General features: G+C 41.6%; 1 protein-coding gene across 1 annotated transcript; it reads right to left on the bottom strand.

Moving 5' to 3' along the window:
* Positions 1-4,037: 4,037 nt before the first annotated feature.
* Positions 4,038-16,768, bottom strand: RPP40 (ribonuclease P/MRP subunit p40). The gene is made up of 8 exons (XM_039549728.1): positions 16,628-16,768; positions 14,561-14,705; positions 13,249-13,317; positions 11,134-11,229; positions 9,864-9,989; positions 6,447-6,645; positions 5,410-5,544; positions 4,038-4,610 (listed from the first exon to the last, which is right to left on the bottom strand). The coding sequence occupies exons 1-8, from the start codon at positions 16,745-16,747 to the stop codon at positions 4,412-4,414; spliced, it is 1,089 nt and encodes a 362-aa protein (XP_039405662.1). The 5' UTR covers positions 16,748-16,768; the 3' UTR covers positions 4,038-4,411.
* Between the last annotated feature and the right edge of the window lie 1,519 nt (positions 16,769-18,287).

Below are 18,287 nucleotides of genomic sequence, written 5' to 3'. Positions count from 1 at the left end.
ACTGGACTAGCTACAAAAAGCCTTCATTCTAATCCCAGATCAGCCACTGAGAGGGGGAAGAGAAACACCCGTCTAAGCTGTCCTTTTCCTTTCTATCTTTTGTTTCCCTTACCATTTCTTTTTGTAGTAGTAGCTGTAGCAGGGGCAAGTCCCTGCATGAGCAAAACTCCACCATGGTTCTGCAGTGTTGGTTGAGCAGCCCAGCTGCTAATTGCAATTAACAGCAACATCAACAGAATCCGACCTATCTCAAGAGAGTTTTAAATTTTTGGCATTTCTATAACACTCTATAACTTCTCTATAAACCAAAAAGAGGCAGCCTGTAGCAAGGAATAATAAAATCACACAAATTACTTCCAACAAGAACATTATGGCCCATCTTTGTGAAACCTTCCTTACTCCCATAATTGCTATGCAAACCCCAGGCTGATGATGCATGAACTTGCCTTTATTTCCAGTCATCCAAGTTTACATAGCCTCTCCAAAATGGATATTTCCCAGTAAATGACAGCACGATGCAGCCAGAATAGGGTTTATAATTCTCTTTCATTAAGCTCTGTCACCTCCCTTTAATGAGCACAGGTTCCTGCCTTTCCTGCATTCCCTAAACCTGTGCCAAATCTTGCTGTTTTCCCTCTGCAATCACAGAAGCTCTGCAATCTGAGAAATAAATTTCTTTTTCACTTCCTTATCTCTAACTTTTCTCAGAGTCTCCTCATGCTAATATTCCCTTCCTCACACAGTGGTACTATCACCACCATTAGTCTCCCACTCTTGCTAATGGGATGCACAACTCTGTGGAATACATACCTTTATTTCTTCAGACAGGTTTCTGATTCAGGCAGCATTTGCAAACCAAAAAGGCAGATGTGTTCTATTTAGAGAGATTTTGCGTAACACATGCTATCCAACTACCTCAACTTCTATCTTCCTTTGACAATATGAAAGTTCGTCCTCTATTTGTTCTACACCCACCGATCTATGAATACACATGAACACTTAGTCAAACTTAGGGTACCTGGAAAAGCACGTGGTCTTTGTGGCCCATTTCCAGAGGGTTCTGCTACACCCCCCCCCCCGCCCTCCCCGGCCCCGTAACGTCTCAACAACATTCCCTCTCCATCCACCAGCAGAGGCAGGACTGCACAGCTCAGTAGAAAGGCAGAGGTTAAACCAGAGCAATTCCCTAGCTCTCAAGGAGTGGCTTTTCACTGTCTGTCGGCATTCCAGGACAACAAAACCTCTACTTCTCACACAACCAGCTTGCCTCAGGCTTGTCTCTGCATTCAGATATTTGGCTCTCCTTCCCCGAGCTAGATAAAACACTCCCCAGAGGCAAAATTTTTTAGTAAGCACTTAGTCGCCTTTGATCTCAGAAGCAGCTGGTACACAGCTGCTCCCCATTACTTTTGCAGCTCTCAGGAACCATTTGCATTTTCCTGTCCTCCCTCACAGGCAGGCACAAAGGGCAAGAACATCACCGGCAATTATCTTTCATTCTCAGGCAAGAACTTTTATCTCTGTCTCACGTGCCCTGCCCAATTCTTCCTTGAACTACTGCCCTCCTGGCTCAGTCTCAGATCTTCCTTCCTAACGGGATCCCCAAACGTGTGAGCAATGCTTTCCTATCTCTCTTCTCAGCAAGGGTCTCCTGCATGCTTGGGAGTCTCCTGGGGAGATACAGTACTCTGTGACTGTACGGATGGTAAAGAACAGGCTGCTGTACCTCATCCCAGGAAAAAAAAAAATTCCCTCGCGTTCAGTTTTTTGCAGGAGGTAAGATAGGATAGGAGTAAATTCCACCCCAGGTTTTTCTCTGCAACTACAGAATCCAGCAAGCACAGGAAAGCCTCTCTCCTTAGAGATGAGTGCACCACCGGACCTTGCTAGGAAGCATGGATCTGGTTAGCACAGTATTGTCTCACAGAGCCTAAGATTAGACTAACTGCAGGGCCTATTAACAGCACGAGGTTTTTCAATTGTACTTTATACAGGTTTAAAGACAACAAGAGAAAGCTAGAAACCAACCCAGCATCTCAAATTAGAGGATTCAGAGGCAGTATTTTAATCCCTTCCTTAGCTGGAAAAGCCATTTGAAGCCACCATCAGCAGACAACTATGGACTGTAGGAAGCAGCACAGCCACTACAACACTGAGCTTTGAGAAATGCCTGCAGCCCATTGTCTATGTACACAGGAGGCAAAGGTAACTACTGACCAATCTGCTGAGATTTCCCTAGACATCCACAAAAAAAGAAAAATTAACCTTAATAGTCACATGCTGAGGAGAACTGAGAGCTAAAATCCTTCTTCTCAGCTTCCCTTCCAGAATGGTCTCACTGAGGCAATTACTATGGACCCACCAGCACTTCTGCAGCACGTACTCCACCAAGGTGCCCAACCTGCTCTTGCAACCAAGTACTCATTAGAAAAATCATTTCACCTGCTCCTCCTGCTGCCACTTTAGAGTCAAGTCCCACAGCTGCTTTTGGAATCACTATGGGAAGCAAACCCACCCATACAAGATTCTTAATTCTGGGTGGTGTTTTATTCCCCCCAAGCAGTATATATTACACTTGTTTGTATGCCTGCATACGCATTGTTGAGGAAAAGGTTTTACTACAATCTGATAGAAAGATGATCGCATTCACTGGGCCTACAGTTAGTAGCTCTGAAGCTACAAACTTCAATTTTCAAAAAAATTTAGGATTTTTAACTTTGTATTAGAATTTCTGCTACAAGCATAGCTTCCAGGAAAGCTCAAGTAAAAACTCAGCCTTCTGGTCAAGAGGATAAAGGAAGATACTTCTTGTGACTGGTTTCTTTTGTGAAAGTCCATAATGCCTCAACAGACACTTTCAAAAGCAGACTTTGGTCAACAACTCAAGCCATTCACACTGATGCACAGTAATGAAACACAATGGAAACACAATGCTTGAGTCAACCATGTTAAGTATTGACTAGTCATATGCCAAGGCAAAAATTTTCCCAGACCCTTGTACCATTGCCTGTTCAGTCTGTGATTGTGTGAGTCTGTGTCTGTACATGTGACTTCTGTTCCTGGTAGCCTTCTAGAAACATCTCATGGCAGCAGGATTTTGAGAAACAATGTCATGATTTAAAAAACTGTTTGCTGATTCATCAGAGTTGTGTTTGTAAGACACAACTTGAGTAGCAAACTCAAATAGCAAAACTTGAGCCAAAGGAGGTTATGGTTAGTGGAGGTGTGTGATAGATAAACACCACCTGGTGAATCATCCAGCATGACTCTCCTCACTGAAGAGAAACAATAAAACAGATAAAAATAGAGTTCAGTTGCTTCCCAAACTCTTCCTGCTTTTCTGTGCCACTCACCTCAGCACTTTCACTACAGTGAAAGTTTTCACTACAGTTCCCCAATTTCCAGTACCAATCTCTCCCTTCATCAAGTGAACAACTTCAATTTTAGCACAGCATTGGTACTTCAATGATGTGTACCCACTCCTTAAAATATACCCCAAATCCTGCCTTCCCCAACCCACCATCTACCCTTCCATGGATTTCAACAGGAGTAGCCTGCATTCCTTATAGCTGCCTATGCTCTCAGCATTACCACTTATTGTTAATGAAACCTGTTTCACATCAAGTGCATTGCTTGAGTGCACGTCCACAGCTTTCTTCCCAGAAATGTCTGCAATAACATCACAGTGAGACTCAGCTCCATGAGTCGCTCTGTAAGCAAGAACCACACACTGCTTTTGAAAGTAGAGATTGTGTGTGTGTTTGTGTGAGTATGTGTGTGTAGGTCAATTAAGAAAGCAAGCATCAGACTTCTGCATCACTGTCAGAAATATACCTCTGATAACCAACTGTGATCTGCAAAATCAGATCTGCAGGTCAGTAAGCCTTCACTTTTTCCATGTTTAATGGCTGCTCCTTGCATGGCCACACACCTTCTCCTCACCTTTATTCTCCTAGCCCCTACCAAATCAGGGAGGACCCATCTTCCCCTTGGGATTTTTTGCTAGCATGTAGGCTGAAATATCTTAAACAGGGATATGAAGGTTTTGCAAATCTTTAATGTAAAGAAATAAAACACTTAATCCCCAAGTGAGCTTTCCTGTCAAATATTTTAGCCAGCAATCTGTAAAGCTAACTTTCAAATTCTGAATTTTCTCCTGGAAAAGAGGACTACCTACAGCAAATTCCTGAGAAAAACTCTCAAAAACTTAACTTTTCCTAGAATTTTGAAGTTTTTCAGAAGGCATTGTATGACAGTGAAGAAACAAAAATCCATTCCTTCCATTGTCTAAAAATAACAAAAGCATGTATAGACTCTTAGTACTTAATCTGTTACATAACTACTTGTATAAAAAATATTTTATTAGTTTTCTGTCAGTAACAATTAGAGAACTTCTTCTATGGATGTAGCTTTATGGAGGACAATCATCATGAGCTCCTACAGCCATCTGAAGCCAGTAGTCCAGATTTCTAAAAATGACAAAGTTGTACAAGTTCTCTCCTCCTTTGTGGAAACCATGTTCATTTTCTCTCCAGGAAACAGGGCTGTCTGCAAAGCCATGCACCGTTAAGGTCAGCCAATATGCCAGTTTTGGTTCACCAAAATAGCAACTGCAAGCAAGAAGACAAAATAATCAGTGATTATAATGGAATAGGCAGCACATTCAAGTCTACAGTATAAAGTAAAACAATCAAAGACACACTTTAGTGAAAATTCATTAACAGTTAAAGAACCCTGTTTAGTCCATAATAAATAAACTCAAAAGAAAATATTCGATCAGAATACATTGGGGAACAAAGTAAGATTGACTATCTATTATTCCTACTATAGTAGGAATCATCCTATTATAGTTTTATACACGGCAAACCTGCAAGTTGTAGCAATTAGAAAAAGTTCTAAGTTGTAAAGTAGCAGTTCAGACTTTCCTAGAGCATGCACTGTCTTTCAGAAAATTGGACATTTAACGAGAACAATTGCTATCAGGGAAGAAAAAAGACAATGGAGGAAGTAACATAGTTGGGCTATGCTTGACACAAATACTTTTACCACCAGAGAGGAAATGGATTATGAATAATCAAAGCCAGACATTATCCACTCCACATTTTAAAAGTGCAGGAGTACAGTACAGACAGTTTCTTAGAAATTCAGATAAAAACCAAATTCATGACTAGAATACAGGGCAGGCTTTTTCAAATTTGAGGCAGCCAAAATTGTTTATTACTTTCTTTTTATACTGATGTCAAGCTTCCAGCTCATTTCCTAACTAAAAAAAAAAAGTCTTCATTTATATATTTTGCTATTTACCTCCAACTTTTGTATTTACCATACAAAAGTATTTAAAACTGATTTCATATATTAAGAAGTGTTTGAGTAGAAGTGTTTTAGTAATGTGCTCCTGTCAGCCCTTACCACAGCTGCTCCAATAACTGAATAATCTTCTCAGGAATTATAAAGCCTGTGATTGTGCACAAAAAAGCTTTTTCCACCACTGTGTTGGGCTCAGGGCAGCAATAAGTTGATAAGAAACTGGAGGATTTGTTGTCTCTGGAAGAAAAAAAGAAACAGTAAAGCAACTGAAAAAAATACGCTTTAAATATTCTATAGGATGTCTTACTAATCAGAACTTGTACCAAACAAGTAGGACCTATGCATATAATCTAAATTAATACCAAAGTAACTAATGACCAAGAAATCAATACAAAAGATCTCATGGTGCTGTGGGTTAACCCTGTAATCACCTAAACACCACACAGCTGCTCGCTCACTCACTCCCACCTAGAACTGAAAGGGTAATGGGAGAAAATGCATGGGTTGAGATAAAGACAATTTAATAAGCAGAGGAAAAGTTCCACATGAAAGTAAAGCACACAAAGGAATTAATTTACTACTTCCCATGGGCAGGCAGATGTGTAGCCATCTCCAGGAAGGCAGGGCTTCTTACTGACTTGGGAAGACAAACACTGGAACTCTGAACATTTCCCTCCCACCCACTCTTGCCCCAGCTTTTATTACTGAGCATGACACCATATCCCATGGTATGAGATATCCCTCTGCTCAGCTGGGGTCTGCTGTCCTAGCTGGATTGCCTTCCAGCCTCCTCACTGGCAGGGCTGAATGAGACACAGAAAAAGGCCCTGAGACTGTGCAAGCCCTGCCCATCAATAGCTAAAACACCCCCTGTTATCAACATTCTTGGTCACAAATCCAAAGCACAGCACCACACCAGTTACTACAAAGAAAATTAACTCTATGTCAGCCCAAACCAGTACATATCTAAAAACACAGATAAAATCATTCAAGACTTAAAACAAACATTTAATGGCATAACAGACTTTCCACTTACAAAACAGTGTCTGTCTTATTTATTGTTTAACTATTTCTTAAAATAAATTGTGGCTTTCCTTACTTAAAACATTTTTAAGGATCAAACAAATTCAAATACTTACAAGCTAACTTGATTCAAGACAGCACCCAGCCATTCAAAGAGTTCCTCTGTACTGCAGGACTCCTCTGCCTTTCCTTGTAGTTCATTACTTTGTAACACTGGACACTGCAAGTCCCTTAAGGTGCTGAATGTTATTTTTGGCTTCAGGGCCTGTATTTGGTTTTTTGAAAAGTATGACATCAATGTTGATCCCTCTGCACCTTAACAACACAGTACCACAAACAGCTGTTATGAAACTACCAAACAGAAGAAGCAGTGAATACATGAAACATTGTACATAAATACAAAAAAATGCAGCATGAAACTGCTTAGATGCTTTTAGTCTATGGCACAAGCCTTACAATCTTCAGCTTCCTCATCTTCTTGGAAATAAAAGTTAGTGCAAAATTCAGTAACTTAGTACAGCTCAGTAAATTTGCTATCTAACTACAAAGTATAGATTTGACAATAGAAAATTCAAGCAGAATTAACTGGGTAAGTAATAAAATGAGCTTGTTAAAAAGAGGAACTCAGAGTGTTCCTGAAAAGGAACAGAAAAAATGGAGCAGGAACATCATCTCAGAACAGAGTTTTCCCTAAATAATGGAAAAGTGAGCATGTGATTACAGGTTTAAGAACAGATTTATCAATGATGTTAAGAGGAATTCTAGGATAATATGGAGCACAAGGACTGAAGAGAGAAGGAAGGGAAGAGGGTAAAGAAATCAAAATATATCACAAATGTCATTTGCTAGAAGAATAAACACCCACTCCTCTCCAACCCCCCTAATAAATCTTCAAATGCAGTATGGCTGTAAGAGTTAAATGTACATGGACTTGTGGGAAAGTACTAGTAAGAGATCCAAAACAGCAGGAAAAATTCTAAAATCCTAACCTAGACGAAAAAACTAACCTAAGCAGGCATATTTTAAATGCAGAGATATTAACCTACTTGCTTTTGAAACAGGAAGGTAATTGACATGGAATCAATTCTCCTAAATTTCAAATTCCAGATAATGTGTGCTATTTTCATAAAATAACAATGGGTGTCTAGGAGACCAAGAAATAATACCTTACTCATGAAAAGTCTGAAGTGCAGAGCAACATTTAAATACCACAGAAAAGGCATATAATAAGAGCAGAAATTCAAGAACAGGGTAGAATTCACTGTGGAATATTATATCTAAAGTTGCTATCAGAAAATAAGAAGTGCCTAATGTCTATCAGCCATATTTATGTCATCAAGAACAATAATTTGGGGGAGTAGAAAAAGGAGGGTTAAGGACATCTTTTTTAGTCATTCTTCAAAAAAAGGCCGTCCCAAAGGGCACAGTGACAAAGACAGGCAGTCACTGGATTCTTTTTAATTTAGTGTTTTTAATATAGATACACTTAAGTCTGAAGAGTGCCAGGAGAGATGGTCTTCCTTACTTTCTATTGGCATTTGTTAGACTAACAGGTTCAGAGAATGTAGAATAGTGACCTAGAATTCCTAGTATAATATAGAAAACCATACATTTTACATGTCTGCTGCGAGAGCCTCAGCTATAGCCCTAAATGTAGGAAATCTCAAAGACTTCAGTCAAGACCCTAAGAGAACAATTCCTCTAGCTACAGCATAGCTTTCCATGTTAACAGCAACCAGGCGTATCACCAAAGCTTTTCAGAGGCCACTGAATTTCATCCAACAAACACATAAAATTGTGATAGAAATTACAGCAATAGAAAAAAAGATTGCATTGTCTTTGTCATTAAAGACATGAGACACTTCATATTTCCTTTTTCTGTTCTTCTTGGTGCCAAAACCACAATGTGGGAAACTTGGGTATAAAAACCACAAATCCCGCAGCGCTGGCCATAGCAAGAAACACTAGTTATCAGCAGGAAGGCAGAAAGCAGAATGGTCACAGAGGACACAGATTCTCTTGACAAAACACAGCCCACTTTTCCCCTTCCAGCAGAATCTACACAATGTCTCATATCTATTAATAAAAACCTATAAAAGTTTTATTTTTGTCAGTACTAAGGAACTAATAGTCTTTTGTGTGTTAAGAGCACAAGATTCTAGCACAGAAAGGCATTCAGATTTAACTCCATATTCAGGAAATGATTGACCTGACCTGTTTTTGGGATGTAAGAAAGTGAGGGGAAAAAATGCTCTTCTTCCTGAATGCTGTTAACATGGGTAGCAGCAAACATAAGAAAAATAGTGGCCCTAGAGGCGTTTTGCTCTCGGCCCAGCATCAATAAATCCAAGCAAGCTGAGCGTGAAGATCTGCCACCTCAGTTGGATTTATGTCACCATTTATGGTAGCAACAGCCTTCACTGTGACTCTTTCCTGAAGATTACAAGGACGGGAATTGCAAGCCTTTAAACAATTTCTGTATGACAAACAAGGGAGTATCCTTGTCATATGATTAGTACTTAGAAAGGGGGAGGGGAAACATGAATGACTAAAGTGAAACATGGGACACTCCTAAAGGAGCTTGTAAGCAGCTTCCATTTCTCACATCAGTTAACTCCTCAGATTTGGTCTTGAAGAGCCAGGAAAATGGAACAATATAAAGAGGAGATGGGAAAGCATTCTCAGGGACCTTTCTAATATCCCTTCTCCCTAGTGTGGAGACTCAAAGCAGAACAACACCGAAAGCTAGACGTCTGTGATGAAGAAAGCCATGTTTTTCAGTACAGACACTTGCCGTTTTCATCAATTCTATGCAAATGCTACATATCCCTACATACAGCCTGTTCTGAGGTAATACAAACAGCTGGAGACTGAAAAATTACCCTCAGAGGAGGAACAATACTTGAGTCCCAGAAGAAAAAATATTGTAATTAGAAAACAGTAGATAAACAAATACTAGAAGATGATTTGAAATAAGGATTTCTTATAGCAACCTCTTACTTGGCTCCAACCTCAAACAAGTGCTTGAGAATAAAGTGATCAAACAGCACACTGTGTATCAGTGCACATGGCACACGATGGAAACAGGGACTCTGTACAGGTCCTGTAACTACTGAGGAAATCAGAGTTCCCCATACTAAGTATGTAACCAGATACATATGTGTATTAATAAAAAAAAAAAGTGTATTGATAATCGCTATGTATGTCACAAATTTATAAAGAAGAGGCAGCACCATCAAATAGGCAAAGTTTTGCCAGAAAGCCTGGGCAAGATAGCGAAAGGAAATGAACCAACTAATATATCTCCCATGAATCACTGTTGTGTTCCTGAACAGAGATGTTCTGTGCACAGGAAGTAACACCCTCCCCACCCCAAACAAATAAACACATCAAAGTCCCAGCCATACACATTTTAATCTAACTTTTCCCTCCACTGAAAATGCATTTGGACAATCACTAGAAAAGAACAGTAAACTAAAAATCTTTGGACTTCATGTCAGTGGCATTTTAGTTTTACATTTAGTTCTTATTACCTGTATTATCCCAAGCCAGTAGGAAGTCAAATTCTAGCGGTTTCTTTTCTTTCAAGGCCCAAAGCACTCTGTTATGTTTCTTGCTCTCAGGGTAAAAGCCAGCATCAGTCAAGTCAATAGTGATAACTGCAGAAAATGCACAATAGCTATTGGTACTCAACTGAAATAAATTTTGTTATTAAATTAGAAGAGAACAAAGAAACCAAAGAACATTCAACTTCCTTTTAACATATACAGATTTTTTCAAATTATTTGATTATGCAAATATGACTCCTCATTGTGTAAATAAATATTCACCTCCTGCTGTCCTTATTTTGATTAATCTGGAACTGCCTCCTACTGACTAAAGGGACAGATTTTTTTTGAAATGGCGCTGACAGAAGTCCCCAAACTGTGCCTTAAAAATATCCTGATAATTAGGTGAGCTATTAGCAGTAAAAAAAAAAAAAAAAAGCTAGAATTTCTAACAACAAAAGTTATGTATACAGTGATGACACTTTTTCAACAGGTTGGTTTTCTCCTAGGTGAATTGATAAGTTATATTTATTTTTCAAATGGAAGTTTCATGATACATTTTGACAATCAGAATGGTAAAAATGATGTCCCATTTTGCCAAAATACTTACTAGAGATAACAAATTTCCCCTCCTGAAGTTTTTATGTAACCATACCTATCAGCTGCTGCAAGTTCCAATACATTTCAAATGGCATAGTGTTCGTGTTTAGGTTTTTTTATTTACTAAAAAGACAAATCAACAAAAATCACACTCAAGATATCTCCCCTGCAGCTGTTAAAAAATTATGTTTTCCAAGTACTTGGTATATGGAGATCACCATTTTGAATGTGTGAAACATGGGACAATTCTCCCTTTCAAGCAAGCAGTCTTGGGTGAGGCTCTTCACTGATTTTGTATAGTGCACAGACTTTAAACACCTTCTTAATCAGTTTAAAATTTTCTGACTTAAATCAGTAGGTACAGACATTATGCAGGGTATAAAAAAATTCTTGAGTCCTACATCACTCCAGTACAAACAACACAATGAGAACCCCTGAAATGAAAAATTTTATAGAGTACTGAAAAGATGATGTATTTGTGTCCTTACAGCTGCTTTACTACTTGGAGAAAAAGTACTTTCTCTCTTCAGGCAGTCCTTGTATTTTCATCTGGAAAAATATAACCCAGACAATAACTAATTTTAGTGAAAGGGAAGTTTCAACATCCTAACAAGGTGCTTCTTAAATAAGCCCTGTTAATATAAATCATACTTACTATATCTCATTACTTTTTTGCCTGAATACCGAGAAGGGCGACCCTGCAGTCCAAGTTCCTCATAAGTATCCTTATCAACTGACAAAATTAGTTTACCTATAAACAAAACAAATTTTAGTAGAAATAATCTTCTACTTGGTTCCCTTTGAAGTCTTCAGAGAACCATATACCTTTTACAACGTTAGCTTTGGATCAATGGTATTACTAATGTAATGCAGACTCCTTAGTTCCAGTTAAATGAATTACCAGATTAATCCTTAAAAAAAAAAAGGTTATAACCCAATTATTCTTTTTTTATCAAAGAGGTCTCTTTCTTACTCTCTAGAGTAAGAAAAGCGTAATATTATTCCTGAGATAATCATAGCTTTTTTACTGTACTACTCAGTTCATTGTCTCCATCTTTCCTCCACTCATGCCCTAGCACTTGCTGTGTCATTAGCTGAGCACTACATTACACAAGGGTCTGATTTAGTAAACATTCATGCTCAACATGCACTGCTCAACTAAATAAACAAAAGCAGTTCCTCCAGGTCCAGTGGGACTACTCACACTGAGTAAACTATGCTTGTTAGCAATGAGCTGATACGTGCTGGAACAACTCTGCTTCTGTGCTCATAAACCAGATCTGGCTGCTGCTGCTTGGTACAGAGCTTCACACAACAGCTCTCCACCACAGTTTCTGGGTTCTACTGCACAAGTACAGAACACAAACAAATAAGGCTGCAGAGGAAGAGTTCAGACAGTGACATCACCAGGAAGTGTAACACTGTCTCTGCAATAATTGTGCACAGCTTGTAACACCTGTATCACACAAACTCCATTGCTATCAAGTATCCATTTTGCCAGGACTGTGCTAACAGACAGAGAAAAGAATTCTCCTAAACAATCTGAATTTATTCATGCCCTCATGGGCACCTGTCATATTACAGCTTCTTAGGCTAGACAGCAGACAGACCACTTTGTATTTCTATTATACAGTGTTAAACAGAAATAAGACAATGTAATTGAAGCTCAAAATAGCTTCATTTTCTCACCTCAGCTGTGGGACGTTTTATGGTCTTGTCATAAAACTGTGATGCAATTTAAACAGACTTTTAACACGTTACATAGTTCTCAGGGAATCACAGAATCCTCACAGAATCATCAAATTAGTTGGGTTGAAAAGGGTATTAAAGATCATCCAGTTCTAACCAACCTTCCATGGGCAAGAACACCTTCCTCTAGACCAGGTTGCTCAAAGTGCCATCCAGCCTGGCCTTGAACACTTCCAGGGATGGGGCATCCACAATTTCTCTAAGCAGCCTGTTCCAGGGCCTCACCACCCTCACAGTAAAGACTTTTTCCCTAACATCCAATCTAAACCTACTCTCTTCCAGTTTGAATCCATTCCCCCACGTCCTATTACTACATGATCTTTTAAAAATTTCCTCTATGGTACTTTTTCAGGCCCCTTTAGGTACAGGAAGGTGCTCTGATTTTACCCAGAGCCTTCTCTTCTCCAGGCTCAACAACCCCAGCTCTCTCAGCCTGTCTTCATAGGAGAGGTGATCAGACCTGTGAGCATCTTTGTGGCCACCTCTGGACTTGTTCCAGTAGGTCCATGTCCTTCCTGTGCTGGGGACCCAGAGTTGAATGAAGTACCCAAGCTGGGATCTCATGAGAATAAATACTTCATATTTTAAAACCGTTCCTAAGCAGTGCTGATAACTTTCTTTTTTGGTACAAATTCTGTCTTAAATATCAGTAGGAAACAAGAAGTTGGAATGCAGTGTTTTCACAAAAATAATCCCCTGTAGCAATTGCAATTATGGTTGAAGCACTGACAATCTGACTATACATAAGCAAAGCTGATTTTTATTGTTTTTTAATTTCTTTTAGATGAAGTATATAATTCAACAGCATGAATAAGAAAAGAGGTAAAATTAGTATTTTTTACAATTCACACAAATTTCTAACAAAGTTGGCAAGTACAGTAAGCATTATTTTCCAGTTTACATCATTCCAAAAAAAAACCCCAAAAACCCCCCAAAACAAAACAGAACAAAAAAACCCAAACCAAACCAACCCAGGCCACAATCGACATGTATTACTGAAATCAAAACAAATCCCCCATACCATTTGGTAGCAGAGCTGCAGTATTATCTTGATCAATTTTTGTCTTATAGGTAAGTGCATAGCATGAACCTTTAACAGTAAAGCAGAAAAACATGAGATTACACAGTCTGTAAAGGCAGACATGACAATAAAAACAGCTCACTTCAAGATAACCAAACATGCCAAATACCATCTGAATCACTAGTGTTTTTATCAACTAACTTTCTTCCACCTTCTCAAGCAAAATGGCATTGTTATTATTTATATAAACCCTGTTCTGGCAATATTTTAAAGGACCTGTACTAGGAATAATGTTAACAATACACCCCAATATGAAAACATTTTCTTTCCTTCCACCTGTGACTCTCCCCAGCCAGCAAATGGAAGACCCAATTTTTTCCCCAGACATATTTCTATTACCAGTCCACACAAAGACATGGTGGAAGATGCTCACATTACTAAATAATTTTGTCGCATTATCTGCCACTAATCAATTTTGGTTTTTAAAATACAAGTGTCAGATCCTGTGCACTCTGTGTACAAATGCTGTATTGCTTACACAACACTACTGGCATAAAAAACATTCATGAGATTAAAGGAAATAAGAAAAGAGTCCCACATTTAGCAAGTAATGGATCTCTTATTCTCCTGTTTCATTGATATGTTCTCTGCTCCCCTCTCTTTTCCTGTAAATTTTTTTTGTCTCTCTGGCTATCAGCTGAAGGGTACGAGAGCTATCATAAGCCAAAGGAGTGGGCCCTGCGAGGTGAAAACAGCATGCTCTGACTATGCAACAGCAAGTTGGCTGGGCAGAGGCTGCATCTTCCTTTGCATCCTCTTTGCTCTTACTGGCTAAGGATGAGCTGTCACAGCTCCGTTAGTGAAATATCAAAAATAAGGAAGCACATTTTTCTCTTGCCTGCTGTGGAACATGGCTCAACACAGCTCTGTGTTGAAGTATGAAGGAACGATAAAGGGAGAAGGAAGATTTCTACAAGAATCTGCATAAAGGTGAGGTGTAGAAGAAACAGGTGTGAGGATACATGGAAGCCCTCTTGATAGCTGGCTTTCGGAATTGAGATGGAATAGGGGGAAATTTATAAGGAACAGTCACAGGAATTTTGGAACCAGTGGGTGTAAACAAATGTTGTCATACATGACAAAGCAGAAAAAAGCATATAAAAAACCTCATGCAGAATTTGCTTAGTGTTTTTCCTTCCCTTCCTCTAAAATACTTTTCAGAATAAATAATAATAAGACTATTAAAAATTTTACCGTGCTATAAAAAAAGTACATTACTATTGCATTTGTTCTGTTCTGATTTCCTCCTTACCTTTCTTCACGAAAGCCTCAATGAATTCATGAGCAACCAATTCATGAACGGGTAAATTCCTCACCAGATAGTACTCTCCAATATCTGCCATTGTGCTTTTCAGCACTTCAGGTAGCATGCCACATTCCGGGATCAAAAAAGACACCTATTAGGAACATATTTGTAATGTAAATCCTATCCTAAAACCTGTTCTGAAAAAACACTCAACCAAATAAAACAACAAGAAATACAAAAGAAAACCTCTATTTTTCAAAGACATCAGTATATTGTATCAAAATGAGATGGAAAAAGAGTAATATCAGGCTATTGTCTTAAAAATGTATCAATTTTCATAGTCTCTAGGTACACCAAGTACATTATTTGGGGTCTTTTTTCGCTTTTTTTGCTATACAATAGCATTTGATGTATTACAGAGAGATGTGATCTTACACAGCATGAGTTAACAGAAGATTTGTTTCACATCATTATATATTTAGCTTGATGTTGCATGGGACACCTCCTTCAGCCCTTGCTGGAGTACTTGTTGAAGCAGTTGTAACTAAAAATGTAGGCTAAGCATTTCTGTAATCCTAGTGGAAAAGCAAAGACCAAAGTAGAATCTTTAATCTACCTATTGCTTAAAATCTTTCCTGTACGTTTTCCATAGATCAAGAGAACCCTGAACTCTGGCAGACCAGGGAAAACAAGGTAGTACACGGCAAGTAATACATGGGCAAGTAAGCATCCCAGGCAGCATAGAGCTCCATCCCCTTGCTCCTCCCTCCATCCCTCAAATAACTTCTTTCCCAGAGCTCTTGGAGAACAGGTGCGTATTCAAGGAATACGTATTCAAGAGAAGTAAGGACTGACAAACAAACAAGCTGCCTGCCACACCAGTAGAAAGCTTTCTGATTAGCTGCTAAAAATTGTCTCAGAAGTCAGAAATAGTTAACAGCCCAGAGAGTTACAGGGAGTGAGAAGGGGGTTATGAAACAAGGTCCTGTCTGATTGTTGCAAAATGTGCGATACCTAAAAATTTTCTTAAGGAAGGAGGTTCTTTGATGTTTGGTCTTTGTACACTTTCAAGCCTAATCAACAAGAAGGGATATTTAATCCATGAAACAAGAGCACAGCTAACAAGCCCTAAGTGAAGTCCAGGTGTCTTAAAGTTTAGGGCTGGACATGCTTCAGTAATCTCAGACCCAGGGCGAGGTTAACAAAGCTTGGGGAGAAGGATGTACCACTGACAGTGAGGGGAAAGAATGCAAAATTTATGGGCCAAAAAGACATTTGGCAGAACTCCCAAGATAAGTAAGAAACTTAATAAACCTAGCAACTGTGCTGAATCAGCTCTGACTGGATAAAAGGGAATTCCGGGAGGTGGAGATCACGGCCTCCGACCCAGAGACCCCCTGGCTCCAAAAGAGAGAAAGACTGAGCAAGCGTATTAATTAGTATGAGAGACTCATTAACCAACAGAAGATAGAATACTAATTAATAAGAGAACAATGTAACTTGTAGGCAATGAACACGAATTCCTTTGTTTGCTGAAATGCATAAACAGCGTCAAGTTTTGATAGGTGGTGTGCTGGATTTGTGGAAACCTCCGCCTTGCGCCCTGCGCGGAATAAGCAATGTCTCCTTTCTGAACGGGACCCTGCGCCTGTGTTCAGAGAGCTCCTAAAATCGGCACCATCACCTTTCCCACTGGCTCACCCCTCTGCTCCTCCTACCCGCCCGCTCTTTCACTCCTGGAGGAAGGAGAGAGTTTGGGGGATTTTCCCACGCTGCGCGAGACCACAAGCACAAGGGGGGCTAATTTGCTTTTATTTCCCCTCCCCAAAAATGAGGCGCGCTCTGGCAAGGACGGAGGAGCCCCCCAGAACACAAGAGCCCGGCGCGAGTGGGGCACCGGCTGCGCGTCCCTGGAGCGGCTGACGGGCAGAACCCCCGGGGGACGGGCGGCATGGGATCCTCAGGCAGCTCCTTCCCTTCCTTTCCCTTTCCCTTCCCTTCGCGCCTCCCTGAGGGGATCCCGCCGAGCCCCCGGGCCCGCGCCGACCGGGCCCCCGCGCTCGCGCCACTCACGCGGCAGCTGTAGGCGTGGTCCCGCACGTGCGCCGCGTGCCGCGAGCGCGGGTGGCGCGCGTGGCCGCGCTCGCACACCAGCAGGTGCCGCGGCGCGCGCCCGAGCTGCGCCGGCAGCATCCCGGATCCCGCCCGCCTTCCTCCTCCTCCTCCTCCTCCTGTGCGGCCCACCGGCAGCGGCCAGACGCGGCGAGGAGGGCCGGGAAGGGGCCGTGCCGTGAGGTCACGTCCGCCGGCTCCGGCGGCGCAGCTGCTTCCGCTGTGGAGGCGGCGGAGCCGCGGTGGCCGCTGTCGGCCGTGCCCTGCCCTGCCCTGCCCAGCGCCGGTGGCCGCTCGGGGCTCTCGGTCCCTGCGGGCTCTGAGCAGCCCCGGCACGAATCGGGCACCGACCCCGCAGGGGCCGGGTGTGCAGCTGCTGAGTGCGCGGTGGTTAAAGCACGAGGGTGCTTCAGTGCCCGGAGGGAGCACACAGGCTGGAGAGGGACCTTTTCCAAGAGCCTGGAGTGACAGGACGGGGAGCAATGGCTTCAAACTGAAAGAGAGTAGGGTTAGATTAGATACTAAGAAGAAGTTCTTTATTGTGAGGGTGGTGAGGCACTGGAACAGGTTTTCCAGAGAAGTTGTGGATGCCCTTCCCCTGGAAGTGTTCAAGGCCAGGTTGGATGGGGCTTTGAGCAACTTGGTCTAGTGGAAGGTGTCCCTGCCTATGGCAGAGGGGATGGAACTGGATGATCTTTACTGTCCCTTCCAACCCAAACCGTTTTCTGATTCCCGAGCAGCCCTGCAGGCTGATGCAGGCCCCGCAGGCATTGAGGGGCTGCACTACGCCAGGGCGCGTCTCCTGACAGTCTCAGGTAAGCAGGCCCTGCACAAGAGTAGGACCTGCCTCGGAAGTGCTGTGTTGTCTCACCGCTCGTTCTGTACATTGTATATTTCACACAAAGCATGCACAAAAAATCCGGCTTTTCCGCCTTCCTCCGATAGTGCTGACACTGGTCAGCACCGGTGTGCCGCAACCTTCCTAGAGAGAGCATCCTGCAAAGAACAGCTCTTCCAGGGGTGGTGGCAGGCCTCCCTGGGCAGCAGGGGATTTCAGCAAGTGTAGCGATTTTTCAGCTCTTTGTGAAGTCACCCAAGGGAAACTCAGGGACAGAGAGACAGGAGCCGCATTTCGCTATTCTACAGAAGTAGTTTCTATTGCCCAGCAGCCCCTGTAAAGGGAAAACCTGCTCAAGAGCAGAAACAGGGGCTTTTTATGGGAAAGGCAGGGGGTGGGGTAGAAACCAACCAGCCAACTGGGTACAGGGTATTACCATATAGAAACACGGCATGCTGGGGGTGGTTCACTTTGTCACCATGACCCAGGAAGGTTGCTTATGTCTGGGGAGAGTCTTTTTGGCCCCAGGCCTCTCTCCTCCAAGGGAGTGCAGAGAGCTCTTGTGCCAAGGGCTCACAGCCCTCCACACTGTACTGTTTCTTTTGCCTGTCCCCTGGCTTCATGACTTCCAATTTAATTTAAAATGACACCAAGCAACTTTCTGAGTAGTTGCTGGTTTTGTACCCGGCACAGTCACTATTCCAGAGCTTCTGGCTCCTTAGGCTGACTCAGCCCCCGTTGTGCCAGGGCACGTGCTTTCCAAGTGCCCGTGTGCTGCAGTGA

The sequence above is a fragment of the Corvus cornix genome, chromosome 2 (genome assembly GCF_000738735.6).
Source record: "Corvus cornix cornix isolate S_Up_H32 chromosome 2, ASM73873v5, whole genome shotgun sequence".
Classification (NCBI taxonomy): Eukaryota; Metazoa; Chordata; class Aves; order Passeriformes; family Corvidae; genus Corvus; species Corvus cornix.
This window is presented reverse-complemented; position numbering and strand designations above follow the sequence as displayed.